Raw genomic sequence first — 23,000 nt, 5'->3', positions numbered from 1 at the left:
AGCTGCAGTGAAACTATCTAGACGAACATAGTCCTGGACTGATAGCGCAACCTGCTGCCAGGTGCAGCAGGCTGAATGGGTCCCAAGAAGATTGCAGGCTTGTGGCAACCCAAGTTGGCTAGTTTAACTACAGTGTTCAGTACACATGCACCCTTGTGTCCTCGTTTCGGGAGGTTGAGCTGCTTTAATGGTTGCGGTGGAGATAGGGGAGGCAGGCTGGAAAGATAATTTGTACACCTGTGGAGAATTCGTCCGCATGATCAACGTGCCATACTGGTCTCTTGCAACAGCCGTCGATTTGACTTGGTAGGACTTCGAAGCATTTTCTGGTGAACTGCACCACATTTTCTGGTGTGCGGGCACATTTCGTACTGTTTTTTGACTTGTTCAAAACAATTTCTGTTTTACGCCATTTTTGGTCTAAACATTGCACAGCACTCTTTGACTGTCAATTTATTTATACTGGGTGATATGTTAATCATATACAGCTGATGTTCCTGAGACATATTGAGTCTCACCTTTACGTATGACAATGAGTAGGCTGCAGCAAAGAATTAAAATTTCTACCGGTACTGTGATTTGAACCGAAGTCTCCTGACTACTTTTTTTTTGTCACTATTACCGGAATTTGCTCTGGATACACATCACATAGCACCCCTTCAAGTTCACTGTTGAATACTTCACTCAGTTATTATTATTATTATTATTACAAAAGGCATCCAGTTCTCTGATAGTACATGCTAAGCTATCGTGAAGGCTGCTTACTGGGCAGATGCATGAGCCAGGATGCCACACTAGCACTGTGCCTACTGCAACTGCAAGGGGCTACACTAGTAGGCATTCCTCCGTGATACATTCCAAGTCACTCCTCACCCCACTGATAATCCCCTACTTAACTTCCACGAGTACTGCCAGAGCTCTCCAGTATTGGAATAGCACCTTAGCAATGAGCGAAATGGGGTTAATCCTGCCTGTACCTCAAGCATGGGTGATATCACATACAGTTGATGCACCTCATAGTCTGTGTAGGGGTGGTACTCACAGTGCCAATGTGGTGTAACAGTCAGTGCACCTTCCTGGTAAGTGGGAGGTCTGGATTCGAATTGTGGTGCTCATACAAATTTTAATTCTGACTTTGACCTACATCATTATTGTAGGAAAAGGTGAGACTCAATATGTCTCAGGAAAATCAATTGTGTATGATTAATATAACACCTAAACCCAAGGTATAGGCAGAATTAATCCCATATACCGGATAATCTTTTGGTGTTATTGTTGTGGTCTTCAACTTGAAGACCACTTTCATGCAGCTCTCCATGTTAGTCTACAGTGACAAGCCACTCAGAAAATCTGAATATAGCAGGGCTAAAATACAGGGAGTGAAAGGTGAGCCACTGCTTGTACAGAAACTGCTTTAGCCTTACAAAATTAAAGTAAAAACTTAAACTGTAATACTGTGAATTTATAACTCTGTGTTCTAAAAATATGATGACATATTTATTTCAGGAAACGAAAGCTGATCGGCTACTGGCAGACAACAACAGATGTCGGAAAGACGGATGCGAGTATAATTGCTTACAACAACATTTCGGCTTTCAAGTTTCCTGACAGAATGCAAGTCTACCTAACTTGTAACATAGAGGTAAGACAAACTTGACATAAAGGCGAATTTTACTGAATGAATAGTGAATTGTTACGATAGTTCCTTTGGCAGAGCACAGGCTTCAGATTCCCTACATTTTTTGCAACTCTGGTAGCCTGGATATCAATAAGGCCATGAGCAGAAATATTTCGAAACACATGCTATCGAGACAACCATAGCTGATCAATAATGTTCAAGTCAAGTGATTGGGTAAATAAGACCAAGTGCTGAAGTTCACTTATTTGCATTAACCCCTTCCAGTAAAAAGGTATCAATGTCAAATCTGACAGTGTCATCTTGCAAAATGAGTGCATTGTAAAAGAACACGCTGTGTACCGTACGAAACTCTTGGACATCTAAATTTTCCACCTGATCCACCACCATAATGCATCATCGGAATATAAAGTTCGTTTCACTCAATAATCCTATAGACCGTTTATTGGCTATACGGTTTCAACCAACTACTCACGATCAGTAGCCTATAAACACTTCTTATCTGTTGGCTGCATCAAACTGTGCTAGCAGTTAACTCACAGTCCTGTAATATCAGGCTAATAGGAATGTTAACTGCTACCACGTTTTTACACAGCAACCGGCTAAGCAGTTGACAGTGACTAGTCAGTTGTAATCAGTATAGTTTATATGATCATTGACTGAAATGATTATTATAGTTAAATATTCTGCCTGACAAAAAAAGTAGAGCAGCCGAAAGGGGCAGAGAAAATGATGTGATGTTATTTTAATGATTAAAAACTGGAGTCCAGTTTACAAAGAATTTTGCAGCATGAGCCCACTTATCAGTATGATGTTGTACCCAATCAAGTTTGGATGCATGCACTGGTTTGGTTGGAAAGAGTGTTATAACATTGTTGTATCCTGTTCTGAGGTAAGCAGGCTCACGACTGTTGTAACTCGTCCTTGATATCCAGATACTGGCACTGGGATGGGCTTGATGTCTGATCTGGTCCCACAAATGTTCCACTGAGCAGATCTGGGGACCTTGTTGGTCACAGGAGTACCTCACTGTTATGCAGACAATTCACAGAGACACATGCCATGTGTGGATGAGCATCTCCTATTGGAAACTGCACCATAATACTGTCACATGAGAGGTGAGGATGCAGGAGGTCAATGATACACTTATGTGCTGTTCTCTCAATCACCAGTAGCTGTGACCTTCAGTCACACTGCGATGCCAGGAGTAGCTCTCTGTGCCTCTCTAAAATGTTGAAAGAATGAGCCCTCTCCCTAGGTCGCCACAATATATGCAGATGATGGTCATCCTGGATACTGCAGAACCACATTTTAGTGTCAAACACAATCCGACATCATTCATCAGCAGTCTGTGCTTCCCAGTCATGGCACATCTCCATATGTAGTCATTTGTGTTATGCTGGTAAAGGCAGCCTGAATGCGAGATGGTGATTCCCCAGTCCGGCTGCTGCTACTCAGCAACCGATGGTGCAGGATGACACTGAATGAGTCTATTACTTGTCCTCAGATAGCAAACACAGGTGTGAAGGGGTTACAATGTTCTCCGAGCACAATATGATGATTCTCATTACTTGTTCTCAGATAGCAAACACAGGTGTGACAATGTTCTCAGAGCACAATATGATGATCCTCAGAAACTTGATGACGAGTATGGAAGCCCACACATTCCCATATAGTCCAACATCAGAAGGCTGACACATCTGAATTCCCTATAAATTGCTCTACCTGTCACAGGGAATTGGAACTCCACAATCATTTACATACCAGCTGGTGGTATGTACTTGTACAAGTTACGTTGACATCCTGGTTGCTTCATGATTCTTGTCTGATAGTGCATAATGTGCTTACTAATGTTCGTTTCCAATAACATGACAAATATCAATCCTTTGGAGAATTCATATATCATGAATCTCTGCATGAAGAGTACTACACTGAAGACAAGAAAGGCAGAATTCAATGTTCACGGACAAGGTTATCAGAGATGAAGTATGAGCTCAGATACGGCAAGTTTGAGATTGGCAATCAGACAGCCCAGTTTCAAAGAAACGGCTCTGGAATACACCTTATTGATTTTAGGGAAATCATGAATAACTGAATCGCAATGGCTGGATTGGGATTTGAGAGTTCAATGCCTTAACAACAATTCCACTTAGCTCTATTGTTGTTAGGATTTCGCTGTTGAACATAATTAAAGAGTGTAACCCAAAAACCCACTAAGTGCCAAAACGTTATTTAGGAATTATATTAAAAAATATATCACAAGGGTTTACATTTTAAATTTTAATATGAAACAGAAAGACAATTGTAGGCAGAATTTTATATTTAATTAATTTTATTGCATATTACATAAGCAGTATGAATTGTTAAAGTCAGAAATACTAAACACAGGCAACTGGTTATACCTTTTTACTCAAACATCAGCTAAGTGTCAAAGGTAGTTTCAGTCTTAGTACCAGTACACTATTGAAAGAAACTCGAAGTACAAATCAAGCCCCACTAATAGGACAAAATTCCTCATAAAATGGTCTGTATATTTCATCAAAATTTGGTATCATTGATAATGAGTCTGCCTTTTTTTCTTTGCTAAGTATTATTTCCCCTTCAGTTCCAATGAATAATATATTTCTCATGTCAGAAACCTCCACTCCCTTTTTTAGAATATTAACATTTTTCCAAGTTTCCAACTCACTGAAGGCATATTTCACTTTTATGATTCTGTGATTCCCCTCTGAGAAGCATACCATTGTTTCCTTTGGGAGCTGCAACTGTTTTGTTGTTACCCACGAATCTGCAGCACACAGAAATTGAAGAAATTTTCTTCTGTCAACAACTTCAAATTTGTTAACACATGTAGCAGATCTTGCAGTATCATACAGGTCTTCAGGTACAAATGCCATTCGCAGCCTCTTCCTCTTCTCAAAGACCCTATCTCATGGCACGCAGCTATATTCGGATATTAAGAACTTTTCTTCAGTGATGTCACAGACTCCAAGTGACACAAGATAGACAAAAAGGAAGGTCATCATCCTGTTTTAATTCAGACGAACTATTGGTACATAGTAGACATAGCAACATAGCAAAGGTTACATTTTGTGATGAATATGTGACCTCTACTAACTACTGTTGTACATAGCTCCGGCAATGTTATATAGATACGTTGTAAAGCAAAGGTAATGTATCTAAAAAAAATGGCACATAGTAGGTTTTTGGGTTATATTCTTCACCTGATAGGCCTGATATGTGACACTGATGAAGATTACCACATCATTTTATGTCCATTATTACCAAAATTGACCTTAGAGTAGGGGCTACAGCCTCGTGGCTATGGGCTGTTAAAGTTCAGGCAGTATGTATCTTAAGCATGCAAGCTTTCGGTCAACGTGGCTAATAATTTAATTTGTCCACATTAGAATTTGTGCACAGTGCACTGAACTACCTGAGTGGTTTGGTGATGACCTTTGCCTTTAGTTATGTATACCTGGTGTTTTGATGTCAATGAGATGTTGTGAGGTGCAGCTTCACACAAATGTCTCAGTGCAGGATGTACATTTTACTACCGGACAAGGAAATCACTCATGAATCTATAACCACAACTCCACAGACATTCAAGCTTCACCAGCATAATGAGTGGTTAGTGACATTTCTGGTACAAGAGTGTATCCAGCAAAGTGCAGGGTAGGGGTGGGCCTTTCCCCCTCCCAAACCTACAAAAATGAAAAATCTTTGCAAACTGAGCTTGCATTATGACCTACCACACAGACAGACGTGTCAAATCAGTATTGTTTGAAGATACAAAGAAGTAGTAATCGGCATTAACTGGTAACAAGTGTACCCACAGCTATTACACTACTTCCAACATCATGTCAGACCTCCTTTCACCTCATGAAATGCAGCAACTCGACATGGCATTACTCAACAAGTTGTTGGAAGGCCCCTGCAGAAATACTGAGCCATGCTGCCTATACAGCTGCCCATAAATGTGCAGGATTTTGTGCACGAACTGACCTCTTGATTATGTCCCATAAATGTCCGATGGGATTCATGTAAGGCAATCTGCATGGCAATGTCATTCACTTGAATTGCCCAGAATGTTTTTCAAACCAATTGCGAACAACAATAGCCTGGTGGCATTAATATTCCATCATTGTTTGGGAACATAAAGTCCATGAATGGCTGCAAATGGTCTCCAAGTAGCCAAACATGGCCATTTCCAGTCAATTATTGGTTCAGTTAGACCTGAGGAGCCAATCCATTCCACGTAAACACAGCCTACACCATTATGGAGCCCCCACCAGCTTGCACAGTGCCTTGTTGGCAACATGGATTCATGGATTTCATGAGGTCTGTGCCACACTTGAACCCAACCGTCAGCTCTTACCAACAGAAATCAGGATTCGTCTGGCCAGGCTACCGTTTTTCAGTCATCTAGAGTCCAACTGAAATGGTCATGAGTCCAGGAGAGGTGTTTCTCACCATGTCGTGCTATCAGCATAGGCACTGGCATTGGTCGTCTGCTGCCATAGCTCATTAATGCCCTATTTCACCACATTGTCTGACAGATACATTTGTTGTACACCCCACATTGATTTCTGCATTTATTTCACAAAATGTTGCTCTCTGTCAGCACTGACAACTACACAAATGCCACTGCTCTCTATCATTAAGAGGAGGCCATCAGCCCACGAGTTCTTTGTGGTAAGAGCTAATGCTTGAAATTTAGTTTTCTCAACACACTCTTGGACACTGTGGATATTGAAATATTGAATTCCCTAATGGTTTCTGAAACAGAATGTCCCATGTATCTTGTTCCAACAACATCCTGCATTCAAAGTCTGTTAATCCCCGTCGCATGGCCATAATCATGTCAAAAACTTTTTCACATGAATCACCTGAGTACAGATAACATGTAGATGCAATTGTTAATGATATTGATTGTCATTTGAGAACCTTTGTGCTTCACATATCAAATTAGCTGATAAAATGAGAGTGGCAGCCGTTTTTAGTCAGGTTCATTTGCCAGTATGTATCTGTACAAGCTTCAGTTACTTGCATTTCTGTTGAGCCACTAGATTTCATGCCCTGCTTGTACATCTGTATCTGTACTCTGCAAACCAGTGTGAAATCCATGGCAGAGGGCACTGTATCACTTGCTAGGCATTTTTACCATTTCATTAGTGTATAGATACAGGAAAAAATACTGTTACAATGCTTTTGCACTGTAATTAGTCTAATGTGTTCTTTGCATTTCCTTACAATATGTAAGGGACTGTGGACAATTCTTAAGACTCTTGGCTTAATACTCATTCTTGAAACTTTGTACCAAGGCTCTTGCAAAATAGTTGGCCAATCTTTTCCTCCCCCTCCCTGTCCATCTCCTTCTCCCCCTTCTCTCTGTCGACCTTCTGCTCTCCCTTCCCTTTTCATCTCCTGCCCTTTCCTTTCTGTCTGCATATCCTCCTCTCCTCTCTCTCTCTCTCTCTATCTCTCTATCCATCTCCTCCTCTGACCTTCCTTTGTCCATTTCCTCCTCATCCCTGTTCATCTCCACCTCCCTCCTCCCTCTGCCTATCACTTTCTCCCCTGTGTCTAACTATCACCAGGTTCTATCTACCTCCTATTTCCATTCTGTCCATCTCCTTGTCTCCCTTCTCTCCATCCATCTCCTCATCCTCCTATTTGTGCCTGTCTCCTCCTTCCCCCCCACCGACTGTACATCTCCTCCTCCTTCATTCTCTCCTCACGTTATCATGTTCACCCAGTACGAGGCTTGTGGTCCTTAACCCTACAGTGTTTCTTTCCAGAATGTAACTAATATGTGTACCAAATTTGTCTGGAATCATTCCAGGAACTAAAGATGAGGTTTTTACCTATGGCTTTTCCCACACATGCTCATGTCAAATATATTTCACATATATTACAATATAATGGAAGGAAACATTCCACGTGGGAAAAATTATATATAAAAACAAAGATGAGGTGACTTACCGAACAAAAGCGCTGGCAGGTCGATAGACACACAAACAAACACAAACATACACACAAAATTCAAGCTTTCGCAACAAACTGTTGCCTCATCAGGAAAGAGGGAAGGAGAGGGGAAGACGAAAGGAAGTGGGTTTTAAGGGAGAGGGTAAGGAGTCATTCCAATCCCGGGAGCGGAAAGACTTACCTTAAGGGGAAAAAAGGACAGGTATACACTCGCACACACGCACATATCCATCCACACATACAGACACAAGCAGACATATTTAAAGATCTTTAAGATCACACATATCATCAGGAAAGATGAGGCAACAGTTTGTTGCGAAAGCTTGAATTTTGTGTGTATGTTTGTGTTTGTTTGTGTGTCTATCGACCTGCCAGCGCTTTCGTTCGGTAAGTCACCTCATCTTTGTTTTTTTTATATATATATATATATATATATATATATATATATATATATGTGTGTGTGTGTGTGTGTGTGTGTGTGTGTGTGTGTGTGTGTGTGTATTGCGTGCACACACGTTACCACCATAGAAATTAACTCTCACAAAAGTCTACAGACAAAAACTATCATAACAGGCATTTAAGGGGAATAACTGAGCTCAAATTAAAAAGTTCCATTGGCCATCAGAACATTTGTGCTGTATTAATTACCAAATACTCTTATAGGTTAAATTATCACCAGAATCAATATCATAATTGCTGCTATCCAGAATTGCAATGGAAAAAAGATTACAAGATTCCATCTTTGACAAGCAAAAATTACATGTGAAATCAAAATACAAATGTATTGAACTTCACAATAAGTCATTTGATAATTCAGTGTCAATTAATTTAATGATGTTGAAGGGAACTTTAACCTGGAAGCAAATTATAAGCTCTGGATGATCATTTAAAATAACAGTCTGCCTTACTGCAAAATAATCCAACTCCAGCTTCCCAAAGCAGTAAGACAAACAATTATGTATTTCAACAACATAGAAATTAGTACTACACATATCATAGTGATCATACGAGATGAAGTCACTATAACAAATTATAAATTAAAAAACCAGTATTAAGATAACAAGTAAAATTCAGGGATATTCACCTTTTAGTTCCTCTAACTAGTGCCTTCACTAACTGTAAGAATTTATTTGTTTTATTCCAGATATGCTCCGGACAATGCACTGGGAAGTGTCAAGAAACCCAGGTAACAACAGTACAAACAGAGTTACCACCAAATTGCTACCCTGGTGCCACAGATCCTCGATGCCCCATCCCAACTACCCAGCAAATTCCAACGACACCATCACGATGTTATCCAGGTTCACTAGACCCTAGATGCCCTCAAACACCTACAACCACAACTCAAAGACCTCAATGCTACCCAGGATCTACAGACCCCAGATGTCCACAATTCCCTACTACGACTACTACCCCCTACCCAAGATGTTTCCCAGGATCTACAGATCCCAGATGTCCGAAACAAACAGCTACAACTTCAACACAACCTCCTTTGCGCTGCTTTCCGGGATCTCTAGATCCCAGGTGCCCAAAAACAACAACATTTGCACCACAAACAACCACAGCCAAACTTGTTTGCTATCCAGGCTCTACTGATCCAAGATGTCCAAGAACAACTACTCAGCCACCTACAAGACAACCATCATGTTATCCAGGATCACCAGATCCTCGATGCCCAGCAACAATCACCCCACCAGCGCGATGTTACCCAGGATCTACAGATCCCAGATGTCCAAGGCCTACTACTACAACTTCAACACAAACCCCTCTGCGCTGCTATCCAGGATCTCTTGACCCCAGATGCCCACAAACAACAACATTTCCACCACCAACTACCACTCGCAAACCAGTTTGCTATCCCGGATCAACTGATCCAAGATGTCCGAGAACAACCACTACTTACCGACCAACTACTACTACAGAAAGGCCACTTGTCTGCTATCCTGGTTCTACAGATCCCCGATGCCCCAAACCTCCAACCACTCCTAGGTGCTATCCAGGCTCTACAGACCCACGCTGCCCACCACCACAAACAACACCAGCAATTCCTGTCTGTTATCCAGGGTCAACAGATCCACGCTGTCCTCAGACAACTTTGATACCCAGAACAAGTACTCCAGGTAGCACATACCTCCCACCTACCACGACTGAGAGGCCACTGGTCTGCTATCCAGGCTCTACTGACCCAAGATGTCCAAGACCAACCACTCAACCGCCTACTAGGCAACCATCTTGCTACCCAGGATCACTAGATCCTCGGTGCCCAACAACAACCACACCACCAGCACGGTGTTACCCAGGCTCTACAGATCCGAGATGCCCTAGACCCACCACTACAACTTCAACACAGCCCCCTCCACGCTGCTATCCTGGATCTCTTGACCCCAGGTGCCCAAAAACCACTGCATTTGTACCATCCACAACGACTGCTAGACCTCCCTGCTATCCAGGCTCCACCGATCCAAGGTGCCCCAAACCAACCACCACATATCGACCACCTACTACTACAGAACGCCCATTTGTTTGTTATCCTGGTTCTACAGATCTCCGTTGTCCAAGACCAACTACAACCTCAACTCCACCCCCACGATGCTACCCAGGATCTACAGATCCCAGATGTCCTAAAACAACTACCACCACCCCTGCACCAAGATGTTTCCCAGGATCTACGGACCCAAGATGTCCTAAACCAATCACTACCACGACCACAACAACTCCATTACGCTGTTATCCAGGCTCTCTAGATCCTCGGTGTCCACAGACTACAACATATGCACCACCTACCACTACTCCAAGACTTGTTTGTTATCCTGGTTCAACTGACCCTAGGTGTCCCAGACCTACCACCACATACCGACCACCTACTACAACAGAGCGACCACTTGTTTGTTATCCTGGTTCAACTGATCCTCGTTGTCCAAAACCTCCCACAACACCAAGGTGCTTCCCAGGTTCGACTGATCCAAGATGTCCACCACCATATACAACACCAAGCACACCTGTGTGTTACCCAGGATCGTCAGATCCACGCTGTCCACAAACGACCACGAGACCTAGAACAAGTACTCCAGGTAGCACATACCTCCCACCACCTACAACTATTAAGCCTCCAGTCTGCTACCCAGGCTCAACTGATCCAAGATGTCCAAGAACAACTACTCAGCCACCTACAAGACAACCATCTTGTTACCCAGGATCACCAGATCCCCGATGCCCTGCAACAACCAACCCACCAGTGCGATGTTACCCAGGATCTACAGATCCCAGATGTCCAAGGCCTACTACTACAACTTCAACACAACCCCCTCCACGCTGCTATCCTGGATCTCTTGATCCCAGGTGCCCACAAACAACTACATTTGCACCACCTACCACCACTCGCAAACCAGCTTGCTATCCGGGATCAACTGATCCGAGGTGCCCAAGAACAACCACTACTTACCGACCAACTACTACTACTGAAAGGCCACTTGTTTGCTATCCAGGTTCTACAGATTCCCGATGTCCCAAACCTCCAACCACTCCTAGGTGTTATCCAGGCTCTACAGACCCACGCTGCCCACCACCACAAACAACACCAGCAACTCCTGTCTGTTATCCAGGTTCAACAGATCCACGCTGTCCTCAGACAACTTTGATACCCAGAACAAGTACTCCAGGTAGCACATACCTCCCACCACCAACAACTATTAAGCCTCCAGTCTGCTACCCAGGCTCAACTGACCCAAGATGTCCAAAACCAACCACCCAACCACCCACTAGGCAACCATCTTGCTACCCGGGATCACTAGATCCTCGGTGCCCAACAACAACCACACCACCAGCACGGTGTTACCCAGGATCTACAGATCCGAGATGCCCTAGACCCACCACTACAACTTCAACACAACCTCCTCCACGCTGCTATCCTGGATCTCTTGACCCCAGGTGCCCAAAAACCACTGCATTTGTACCGTCCACAACAACTGCTAGACCTCCCTGCTATCCAGGCTCAACTGATCCAAGGTGCCCCAAACCAACCACCACATATCGACCACCTACTACTACAGAACGCCCACTTGTTTGTTATCCTGGCTCAACAGATCCTCGCTGTCCACGACCTACCACAAGGCCAACTACCCCAGGTAGCACTTACCTACCACCAATTACAACAACTGTGCGACAACCTACCTGTTACCCAGGTTCTCTAGATCCCCGTTGCCCAAGACCAACTACAACCTCAACTCCACCCCCACGATGCTACCCAGGATCTACAGATCCCAGATGTCCTAAAACAACTACCACCACCCCTCCACCAAGATGTTTCCCAGGATCTACGGACCCAAGATGTCCTAAACCAATCACTACCACGACCACAACAACCCCACTACGCTGTTACCCAGGCTCTCTAGATCCTCGGTGTCCACAGACTACAACATATGCACCACCTACCACTACTCCAAGACTTGTTTGTTATCCTGGTTCAACTGACCCTAGGTGTCCCAGACCTACCACCACATACCAACCACCTACTACAACAGAGCGACCACTTGTATGTTATCCTGGTTCAACTGATCCTCGTTGTCCAAAACCTCCCACAACACCAAGGTGCTTCCCAGGTTCGACTGATCCAAGATGTCCACCACCATATACAACACCAAGCACACCTGTGTGTTACCCAGGATCGCCAGATCCACGCTGTCCACAAACGACCACGAGACCTAGAACAAGTACTCCAGGTAGCACATATCTCCCACCACCTACAACTATTAAGCCTCCAGTCTGCTACCCAGGCTCAACTGATCCAAGATGTCCAAGAACAACTACTCAGCCACCTACAAGACAACCATCTTGCTACCCTGGATCACCAGATCCCAGATGCCCAGCAACAACCACCCCACCAGCTAGATGTTACCCAGGATCTACCGATCCCAGATGTCCAAGGCCTACTACTACAACTTCAACACAACCCCCACCACGCTGCTATCCTGGATCTCTTGATCCCAGGTGCCCACAAACAACCACATTTGCACCACCTACCACCACTCGCAAACCAGTTTGCTATCCAGGATCGACTGATCCAAGGTGCCCAAGGACAACGACTACTTACCGACCAACTACTACTACTGAAAGGCCACTTGTTTGCTATCCGGGTTCTACAGATCCCCGATGTCCCAAACCTCCAACCACTCCTAGGTGCTATCCAGGCTCTACAGACCCACGCTGCCCACCACCACAAACAACACCAGCAACTCCTGTCTGTTATCCAGGTTCAACAGATCCACGCTGTCCTCAGACAACTTTGATACCCAGAACAAGTACTCCAGGTAGCACATACCTCCCACCAACAACTCTTAAGCCTCCAGTCTGCTACCCAGGCTCAACTGATCCAAGATGTCCAAGAACAACTACGCAGCCACCTACAAGACAACCATCATGCTACCCAGGATCACCAGATCCCCGATGCCCAACAACAACCACCCCACCAGCACTATGTTACCCAGGATCTACAGATCCCAGATGTCCAAGGCCAACTACTACACCTTCAACACAACCCCCTCTACGCTGCTATCCTGGATCTCTTGACCCCAGGTGCCCAAAAACCACTGCATTTGTACCATCCACAACAACTGCTAGACCTCCCTGCTATCCAGGCTCAACTGATCCAAGGTGCCCCAAACCGAGCACCACATATCGACCACCTACTACTACAGAACGCCCACTTGTTTGTTATCCTGGTTCTACAGATCCCCGTTGTCCAAAACCTCCTACAACACCAAGATGTTTTCCTGGCTCAACAGATCCTCGCTGTCCACAACCCACCACAAGGCCAACTACCCCAGGTAGCACTTACCTACCACCAATTACGACAACTGTGCGACAACCTACCTGTTACCCAGGTTCTCTAGATCCCCGTTGCCCAAGACCAACTACAACCTCAACTCCACCCCCACGATGCTACCCAGGATCTACAGATCCCAGATGTCCTAAAACCACTACCACCACCCCTCCACCAAGATGTTTCCCAGGATCTACGGACCCAAGATGTCCTAAACCAATCACTACCACGACCACAACAACTCTATTACGCTGTTATCCAGGCTCTCTAGATCCTCGGTGTCCACAGACTACAACATATGCGCCACCTACCACTACTCCAAGAATTGTTTGTTATCCTGGTTCAACTGACCCTAGGTGTCCCAGACCTACCACCACATACCGACCACCTACTACAACAGAGCGCCCACTTGTTTGTTATCCTGGTTCAACTGATCCTCGTTGTCCAAAACCTCCCACAACACCAAGGTGCTTCCCAGGTTCGACTGATCCAAGATGTCCACCACCATATACGACACCAAGTACACCGGTGTGTTACCCAGGATCGCCTGATCCACGCTGTCCACAAACGACCACGAGACCTAGAACAAGTACTCCAGGTAGCACTTACCTTCCACCACCTACAACTATTAAGCCTCCAGTCTGCTACCCAGGCTCAACTGATCCAAGATGCCCAAGAACAACTACTCAGCCACCTACAAGACAACCATCTTGTTACCCAGGATCACCAGATCCCCGATGCCCTGCAACAACCAACCCACCAGTGCGATGTTACCCAGGATCTACAGATCCCAGATGTCCAAGGCCTACTACTACAACTTCAACACAACCCCCTCCACGCTGCTATCCTGGATCTCTTGATCCCAGGTGCCCACAAACAACTACATTTGCACCACCAACCACCACTCGCAAACCAGTTTGCTATCCAGGATCGACTGATCCAAGGTGTCCAAGAACAACCACTACTTACCGACCAACTACTACTACTGAAAAGCCACTTGTTTGCTATCCAGGTTCTACAGATCCCCGTTGTCCAAAACCTCCTACAACACCAAGATGTTTTCCTGGTTCAACAGATCCCCGCTGTCCACAACCTACAACAAGGCCAACTACTCCAGGTAGCACTTACCTACCACCAGTTACCACAACTGTACGACAACCCATCTGTTATCCAGGTTCTCTAGATCCCCGTTGTCCAAGACCAACTACAACCTCAACTCCACCCCCACGATGCTACCCAGGATCTACAGATACCAGATGTCCTAAAACAACTACCACCACCCCTGCACCAAGATGTTTCCCAGGATCTACAGATCCAAGATGTCCTAAACCAATCACTACCACAACCACAACAACTCCATTACGCTGCTTCCCTGGATCTTTAGATCCTCGCTGCCCGCAGACTACAACATATGCACCACCTACCACTACTCCAAGACTTGTTTGTTATCCTGGTTCAACTGATCCTCGTTGTCCAAAACCTCCCATAACACCAAGGTGCTTCCCAGGTTCAACTGATCCAAGGTGTCCACCACCGTATACAACACCAAGCACGCCTGTGTGTTACCCAGGCTCACCAGATCCACGTTGTCCACAAACGACCACGAGACCTAGAACAAGTACTCCAGGAAGCACTTACCTCCCACCACCTACAACTATTAAACCTCCAGTCTGCTACCCAGGCTCAACTGATCCCAGATGTCCAAGAACAACTACTCAGCCACCTACGAGACAGCCATCATGTTACCCAGGTTCACTGGACCCTCGATGCCCTAGGCCAACAACAACCACAACAAGAACCACTAGTCTTCAGTGCTACCCTGGCTCCTCTGATCCTAGGTGTCCACAAACTTCTACTCCTTACCCCATCCCCACAACAACTGTTAGACTTGTATGTTATCCTGGATCCTCCGACCCAAGATGTCCTAGGCCTACAACTACTACATTTTCGCCACCTCAATGCTATCCTGGCTCTCCAGATCCACGATGCCCACAAACCACTACTGAACGTGCTCCAATATGTTATCCAGGTTCACCTGATCCGCGGTGTCCTAAAATACCATCAATACCTACAACTATAGCACCACCTACATTTACAACACCATTCTACTGTCCATGTCTTACAGAACATCCTCCACAATGTTTTCCAGGTAGTCTTGATCCAAGGTGTCCAACGACAACTAAGAAACCTATTTTACCTCCAATATGTTTTCCAGGTTCAAATGATCCTAGATGCCAAACTTCACCTCCGTACACAACCTCATCACCACTATGCTTCCCTGGGTCCCCAGATCCAAGATGCTCAACAGTACCTCGGACATCAACTCCTGGTCCAAGTTATTTACCACCTGTTGTCTCAACCACAGTTGGAGTAAAGCCAGAGGTACCATCTGGCTGCTATCCAGGGTCCCCAGACAAGAACTGTGCAGCTGACAGCACAATAAATATTGAAACAGATGTGAAACCCCCTAAATGTTTCCCTGGAACAGATGATGCAGACTGTTTTGATGGAGAAGATGGTTCTGCTATATTTCCTATAATAAGGACAACAACAAGGAAATCTGTACCAGTAGTTTCCAAGGATGACTTTCATGGAAAGGATCAAGATCCTAGATACCATGCATTCCATTCATGTAAGTCAACAAAGTACATATTTTGTTTTAGATAAAATTTTTGTCTCTGCTTTTGTTTGTTTTGTGTGTGTGTGTGTGTGTGAGTGTGCGTGTGTGCAGCCACACACATGTGCATGTGCACATATGTGCATACTCATGTGTGTACAGTTCAATCCTCAGTTCTGAAAATCATTCATGTGGTTCTTTATGCAGCCGATGCCACTATCGTACACTTACGTGGCATTAGTATATGCAGAATTTAAAGAAATACCCTATTGATCTCTACTGTCCTGCTAAAAAAAGAATAGAAACATTAATAGTGAAAGTAACTGAGTGCTGTGATCCATGTTCAAGTGTAGATCCCAGGTTACATAAGGTACATCTTCACAGTCAAAAGAGCAAGGCTAATCAAATCTCCACCCAAAAGTTGAAGCTGCCAGATGGTTAATATTTCCAGTCCAAAACAGAATCACAGGAAATCCAAAAATCACAGCAGAACCATGAATAGCATCTTAATGCGGCCTGAGTCTCAACACAATTTGTGCCAGTTATGCCTGTAGTCTTTTAGTGAGGATACAAAAACCCTCCCTCTTTAATTATCACATGGTGCTAAAAATGCCCTGATATGGACTGATGACTTAGGAACAAAGTGAGCTAGGATCTCTATCAAAGTATCACTTTTTTTCAGGATTAGCCAGTTGTACAGGGTGGGGGTATCAAGTACAACCAAATCATTAACTACCAGCCAGAACATTACCCCTTCTGACCTACTATTGATATAAACATGCCCAGGCGATAGCACTGTCACCTGGTGAGGAATGACTGCTAGTCAGACACATGCACAGTGCATGTAGTATCAGTGAGCGGGATGTCCGTGTGCAGAATGGGGAAGACATGCAATCTAACTTAATTTGACTGAGGGCAGATTGTTATGGCCTGGAAACTTGGCTCAAGCATTTTGGAAACTGCATGACTTGAATGTTTGAGGAGTGCTGTGGTGAACATCTTCAACATGTAGTGAAACCAAATCCAGATACCGTGGGGTTGCACGGCCTTCCCTCATTACAGATGCCGGATGTTGTAGGCTGGGCAGACTGGTAAAACAGGGCAGGTAGCGAACTGTGGTGGAACTAACATCATGCCGGATGTTGTAGGCTGGGCAGACTGGTAAAACAGGACAGGTAGCACACTGTGGCAGAACTAACATCAGACTTTAATGCTGGGCAAGGTACAAGTATGTCTGAACATGCAGTGCACCAAACACTCATACAATGGGCCCTCACAATCAGCAACTCTGACTGAAATGGCATATGACCATTGGCACTGGACATTGGTGCAGTGGCAGAGCACTGTGTGGTCTAATGAATCCCAATATCTTCTTTATTATACTGATGGGAGGGCGCAAACCCATTGTGTTCGAGGGGAACCACTCCTTAACACTTGTACTGCAGGATGGAAACAATCTAGCAGCTGCTCCATAGTGCTCTTGTGAACATTCATGTGGGCATTCATGGGTCCAGTGGAGCTCATGCAAGGCATCATGATGACCAAGGAGTATCAGGCACCAGATACAGACCACATACGCCCAGTCAGGACAATCATGTTTCCCAATAGAAACGGCATTTTTCAACAAGATAATGCACCACATCACAAGGCCAGGAGTGTGACGGCGTGGTTCAAGGAACACAATGGTAAGTTCCAATTGATGTGATGGCCCACAACTCACCAGATCTGAAGCTAATTGAAGACATCTGGGATTTGTTTGAACTTAGCATAAGAGCTCATTGACTCCCTCTCTGGAATTTACGGGAATTAGATGACTTGTGCCTGCAGATGTGGAGCCAACTCCCTCCAGGGACCTACCATGGCCTCATTGCTTCTATGCCACGACATGTTGACACTGTTATTTGTATCAAAAGTGTACCTGTGAAGTCTGTGTGTCAGGTGTGGCACTGGAGGTGGAATAGGTGTCGCCTCTGCTCAGATGAACACTATCTGCACAGAGAATTAAGATTGTTGCTATGGACTGCAGAGGTTATAATAATGAGAAGGTGTAGGTGATGGTGCTGGCCTAGACAAATACCTGGCAGCACTTCAAGGAGGTAGGCAATGATATATGAATGTTGAAGCCATAGATGGTGCTGGCCTAGACAAATACCTGGTGGCACTGCAGGGAGGTAGGCAATGATATATGGGTTTTGGGACATAGATCAGTGTTGCTGAAGTTGTGGGTTCTGTCTGGAGACATAGCAGCAGAATCCCATGGCAGACCAGCTGGTCTAGATCAATCATGACTTCAGACGTATGATATCCTACCCTATCACTGACAAAACCCTTGGTCCACTCACAGTGCAAGGTGCAAGGCCAGACATATGAACCCACACCATAACGAGAGTTATTTATTTGTTGATTACATACTGGCATTTGCATTGTCACAATTAAATTATTATGTGTGTGGAGTTGACAGCTAAATATCATACAGAGGATTCCTTGAGGATCTTGCCATACTTTCATATATATGCAAGTAGATTATAAGTGATGTTCTTGTGGAGGCTCAATCATAGTATTAGGTAAAAAGTCAGTTATTTGCACTTGTGCAAAATTTTTTATTCATATCTCATAGACAAACTGCAAGAAATTGGGAATCTTGAGAAATTTAAAAATAATTTCACTACAGAAAAGTTTTTTTCTCTGTAAATAAGGCCCATTCATACAAATAATAAGTATTATCTTTCAAAAATCATCTGTATATCATCCTGTTTGTTATATTTGCACAAACAGTTCACCAGTAGCAGAATAATGTTCATGGAAAAGCAGTATCATTTTTCACTGTTCCTCATTTTTAGGTAATTATATATGTGCATCATTAACTGCATGTGTGTGTGTGGGGGGGGGGGGGGGGGGAAGGAGGGAGAGGGAGAGGGAGAGGGAGGGAGAGAGAGAGAGAGAGAGAGAGAGAGAGAGAGAGAGAGAGAGAGAGAGAGAGAGACAGAGTGTGCTCTTGCGTGATGCCTGCAGATAATCACCACAAATTCTCATCCATGCTAAGGAGTATTGGACATTTCTTTAAATATTCAAATAAGTTTCCATGAGTATCTAATCTGCAGAGACACACCAACTGTTATACATTTCTGTGACTGTGATGTAAAGTTTATGATATGATTTAGACATTTTGTGTGCTCAAATAATAAACTGTGTAAAATCAACAACAAAATCGAAACGTAAATCTTTCTACTTAGCTTGGAGTTGGCAGATCACATGAATACTGAGCAGCAGTTTACATAAAAAGCAAGTCCTTTTTGTTGTGATGCAGTCATTACATGTACATACCTAAGTGAATAATACATGACAGTGGAATATTCTAGTAAAACATCATCCATAAATACATAACTATATTTGGTATATGAGGGACAGTAAGAAAGTTAATCCTTATAAACAGCATTAGGTTTTTATGTATGTTTATATACCTTTTATTAATATATGTTTTCATGAGAAACTGCTTCAAGAATGATGTCTAAATTACAGTACTTTCCACAGGGCTGTTTGAACCTCAAAAAATTGGTCGCAGGCGTAAAATTTTTCATCGCAGCATTGATGAAGAAAACATTTCTCAAACACATCACGTGACCAAACGGGAAGTTGAGCAGCAAGTTGTTGCCATAACAATCGGAGTACGTGGGCTTATGGTTGGCACTGAAAATGATCTTCGGTCACATTCACTAGTTAAACGAGATCTTCAATATGATGTCCATCCTCAACAAGTTCAAGGAGAGCTCACAAATACATCAGTTACAATTGTAGCTACAGTTGCAGTAATAATTAGTGCAGTTGCAGCTGTTTCATACATTTTTTTAAGAATTCATAAAAATCGCAACATACAGCGATCAGAAAGGGTTATAACAACTATGCCGGAACTGAAATAGCGAATTCAAATCAACAAATCTGTCTTTTCTAAGAGTTTCTACAAAGAAACACTCAAAAGTGCATCTTTTACTTTAACAATTTGTGGTATAAGTTATGTGTAATATTTATTCTCCATTATATGGAGCTTGTAGCCTGACTTACACCACAAATCCAGTACCTACATGTCTTCAAGAGAAAACTGGTTTTGTGCAAACACACAATAAATTTTTATATAAATTGTTCCTAAATTAAGCACAGACAGTGTGTATTTTATACATTATAGAAAAACAAAAATAATATTTTTATGTGTGGACACATTCATATGAGATAAAAGGCGATTATTGCAGATGTTTGATTGTGAAATTTTGATCAAATTGCTTCGCTCTCAGGGAGTTTTCACAGAACAATAAAAATTTGTGCTCTTAGATAATAGCAGATAATACCTTCCATTACATATTGAGTTACTGATACACTCAATATTCAAATTATGATAAAAGTAATGCTTTTTATCCTACTTTTGCTCTACTAAATTGAAGTTTTTTAATCTGGCTGAGACAGTTCTTCAGCAATAAATATGAAAGCTTTAAAAAGAATTGAAAGCAAAAAGCACAAATTAATGTCTCTAAAATTTATAGCAAGACTGTTTTGTCCTGAGCACAAATTAATATGGCAAACAAAAACTTCTCTAAACAACAGACATAAGACTGAACCTCTATGACAGATTAAATCTGTGCACCCAGGTACATTGGGTTCTGCTAAATGTTCACTAGCTACTGCTAACCCAGTGCCTCAGTTCTCTTCCTGAAAACTCTGAGCACATATGCATAAAATCAAGTTATGATCTCAATTTACTGAGGTGCTTCAGTCTCTCATGAAGGTTCACTCAAGTGCACACTTTGTGACATAATGGAATATTCATTCAGAAACTCTGACATAAACATTTGTTTCTCCACAATATTGTATACCTTAAGGAAACTGTATACTTGTGCCATTACTTAGCCAATTTTCAAATACAGAATTACAGTATCTAAGTGAAAAACCAGTTTTTTATTGCAACACATATAAAAATTTCATCAAATACTTAAATAAAATTGGTGACTCTGCTGTAATGTACTCATTTCTCCAGTTATACAAAAGTACCTTTGTTTACTAAGTATTTTGTAATACTTCCATTTTGCTACAGTTCAAACAACCAAACCTCAAAAGTATTGCTGAAACAACTTAAACTCTACATTACCATATTTTCTTACCATAAGGAAGGCATGTTGAGCTGCAGACAAGCACAATTAACAGACACTTACACAAAGCTTTTGGCCACAGCCTTCATCAGCAAAAGAGAAACACAGATCATTCATACCCATAAGCAAGCACACCTCACACCAACTCTGGCAGCTTGGACCATAATGCCTTTAGCTGATGAAAGCTGTGGCTGAAAGCTTTGAGTAACTGTCCTTTAATTGTGCCTGCCTGCAATTTAATGTGTCTTCTTTCGAGTAAGTAGCAATCTATCTTTACCTGAATTGCTGATACCGCTACCTGGAGTTTCCATTGTTTGATTTTACCATAGTTTCTTATTTGCGGTAAACTTAGTGGAAATAAAAATCCAACAAAGTTGTATTTTATAATAAGTAAAGCTGCTGGTGACTCAAAAACTTAGTGCTCATTCTCTTCTTTCTGTGGGATAAATTTTAGATGTTCTCTCAGTAAATGTACTGTTGTTTCTTTTACATAGAAGCAAATATCAAGTGGAAAATGTCCTGACATCAACCTAAGAGTATTCCTGAGATTATGCTATCAACATTAGTTCAATGCACATTTCCTTTCTCTGTTATACATTCATTTCAGAAAACTCATATGAAAGGATAAGTCAAAATACTAAAGAGAATGAGAGAACAATATTTCTTCACTTCCAGGATTATCCAGGGGCAAATGTTATGCCTGGAGCAGAAGGTAAGGAATGACAATGAATAGTCAGACCTACACATTCATAGAATGAAGGCAGTGGATACATAAGACACTTTTTCAGTGCAGCATCACATGCCAAAATTCAGCCGAGTGTTGAAGAACATGACACAACAAAGTTTTGAGTAATACTCAAATGGACAGGAACAAGACCACATTAAATGTTACCAGAAGTCTATGCAAATAGAGGTATTTTCCTCTGATGAAGCATTCCAATGTACCAAACTTTCAGCGATGGATGAGAGGATATTGTGGCAGCATCAGTAACTGTGCAAGTAGCCAGCACAAGATACAAAATATGAATTGCTGGTTTGTGAGAGAGTATTTATTATTTATATAGACTTTTGATCATTATTTTTCATAGTTTCTGGGTTTGAAGTGAGTGTTTACCCCAAACAGCTGAATATTGCACCTGCCACACCAACAAAGCATAATCTCACCATGGTGAACGATTCATGCTTTGAAACTTTAAGGTGAACAAAGAATAACACTAGATTTGGGTTTTCAACATGAGCCTATTTTGCCAATGTTGCCGACCCCATACTCAGTGTGGATTTTTGTATCATTTACATCTATCGCTGGATTTAGTCAACTATCATTTAATTACAGAGAGCTGCATTCCCAATCTGTCAACCTTGTCATCTGTACTGGTAAATGAGGAGTCAACTACGCCTGTACAGCAAATAGGAAACCACCTGGTGCATCTCACATGATGCTGACCATGAGTTTAAATGTTTTTTGCCCAATGAAAACCAGTACTACAGTAACTGGCAGCAATCTTTTAGGGCATATACTCCAAGAATTTCCAGTGTTCACCCATCCAGCTACCACCTAAGTGTCACCACTCAAAACTGCACTACACCCACACATCATCTGGCCGACTTGTTGCAGCTTGTCCGAGGAGGCTTCCGCCTCACAAACTCCTTGCAGAGCAAGCAGCGTTTGAGGAGCTGTTGAAAGCAGGTATTAACTGGGGCATAGTTCTTGGGCATCCCCACTACACAAGATATATAAGAAAGATGGCTCCTGGCAATCATGCGGGGATTACAGGGCACTCAATGTCTCGATCGTTAGCCTGTGCC

At 43.0% G+C, this 23,000-nt stretch overlaps 1 protein-coding gene across 1 annotated transcript in view; it reads left to right on the top strand.

Annotated features, from left to right (window-relative positions):
- Window positions 1-20,213, top strand: part of LOC124622946 (mucin-2-like) — a 243,596-nt gene extending 223,383 nt beyond the window's left edge. Inside the window, exons 7-9 of the mRNA XM_047148737.1 lie at window positions 1,507-1,642; window positions 8,769-16,074; window positions 19,591-20,213. Coding sequence (XP_047004693.1) covers window positions 1,507-1,642; window positions 8,769-16,074; window positions 19,591-19,976 — 7,828 coding nt within the window. The 3' untranslated portion in view covers window positions 19,977-20,213. The remainder of the gene's footprint in view (window positions 1-1,506; window positions 1,643-8,768; window positions 16,075-19,590) is intronic.
- Window positions 20,214-23,000: the final 2,787 nt, after the last annotated feature.

This window comes from Schistocerca americana, chromosome 7 (genome assembly GCF_021461395.2).
Source record: "Schistocerca americana isolate TAMUIC-IGC-003095 chromosome 7, iqSchAmer2.1, whole genome shotgun sequence".
In the NCBI taxonomy this organism is placed as follows: domain Eukaryota; kingdom Metazoa; phylum Arthropoda; class Insecta; order Orthoptera; family Acrididae; genus Schistocerca; species Schistocerca americana.
Note: the sequence above shows the minus strand (reverse complement) of the source record. Positions and strands in the feature narration are given on the sequence as shown.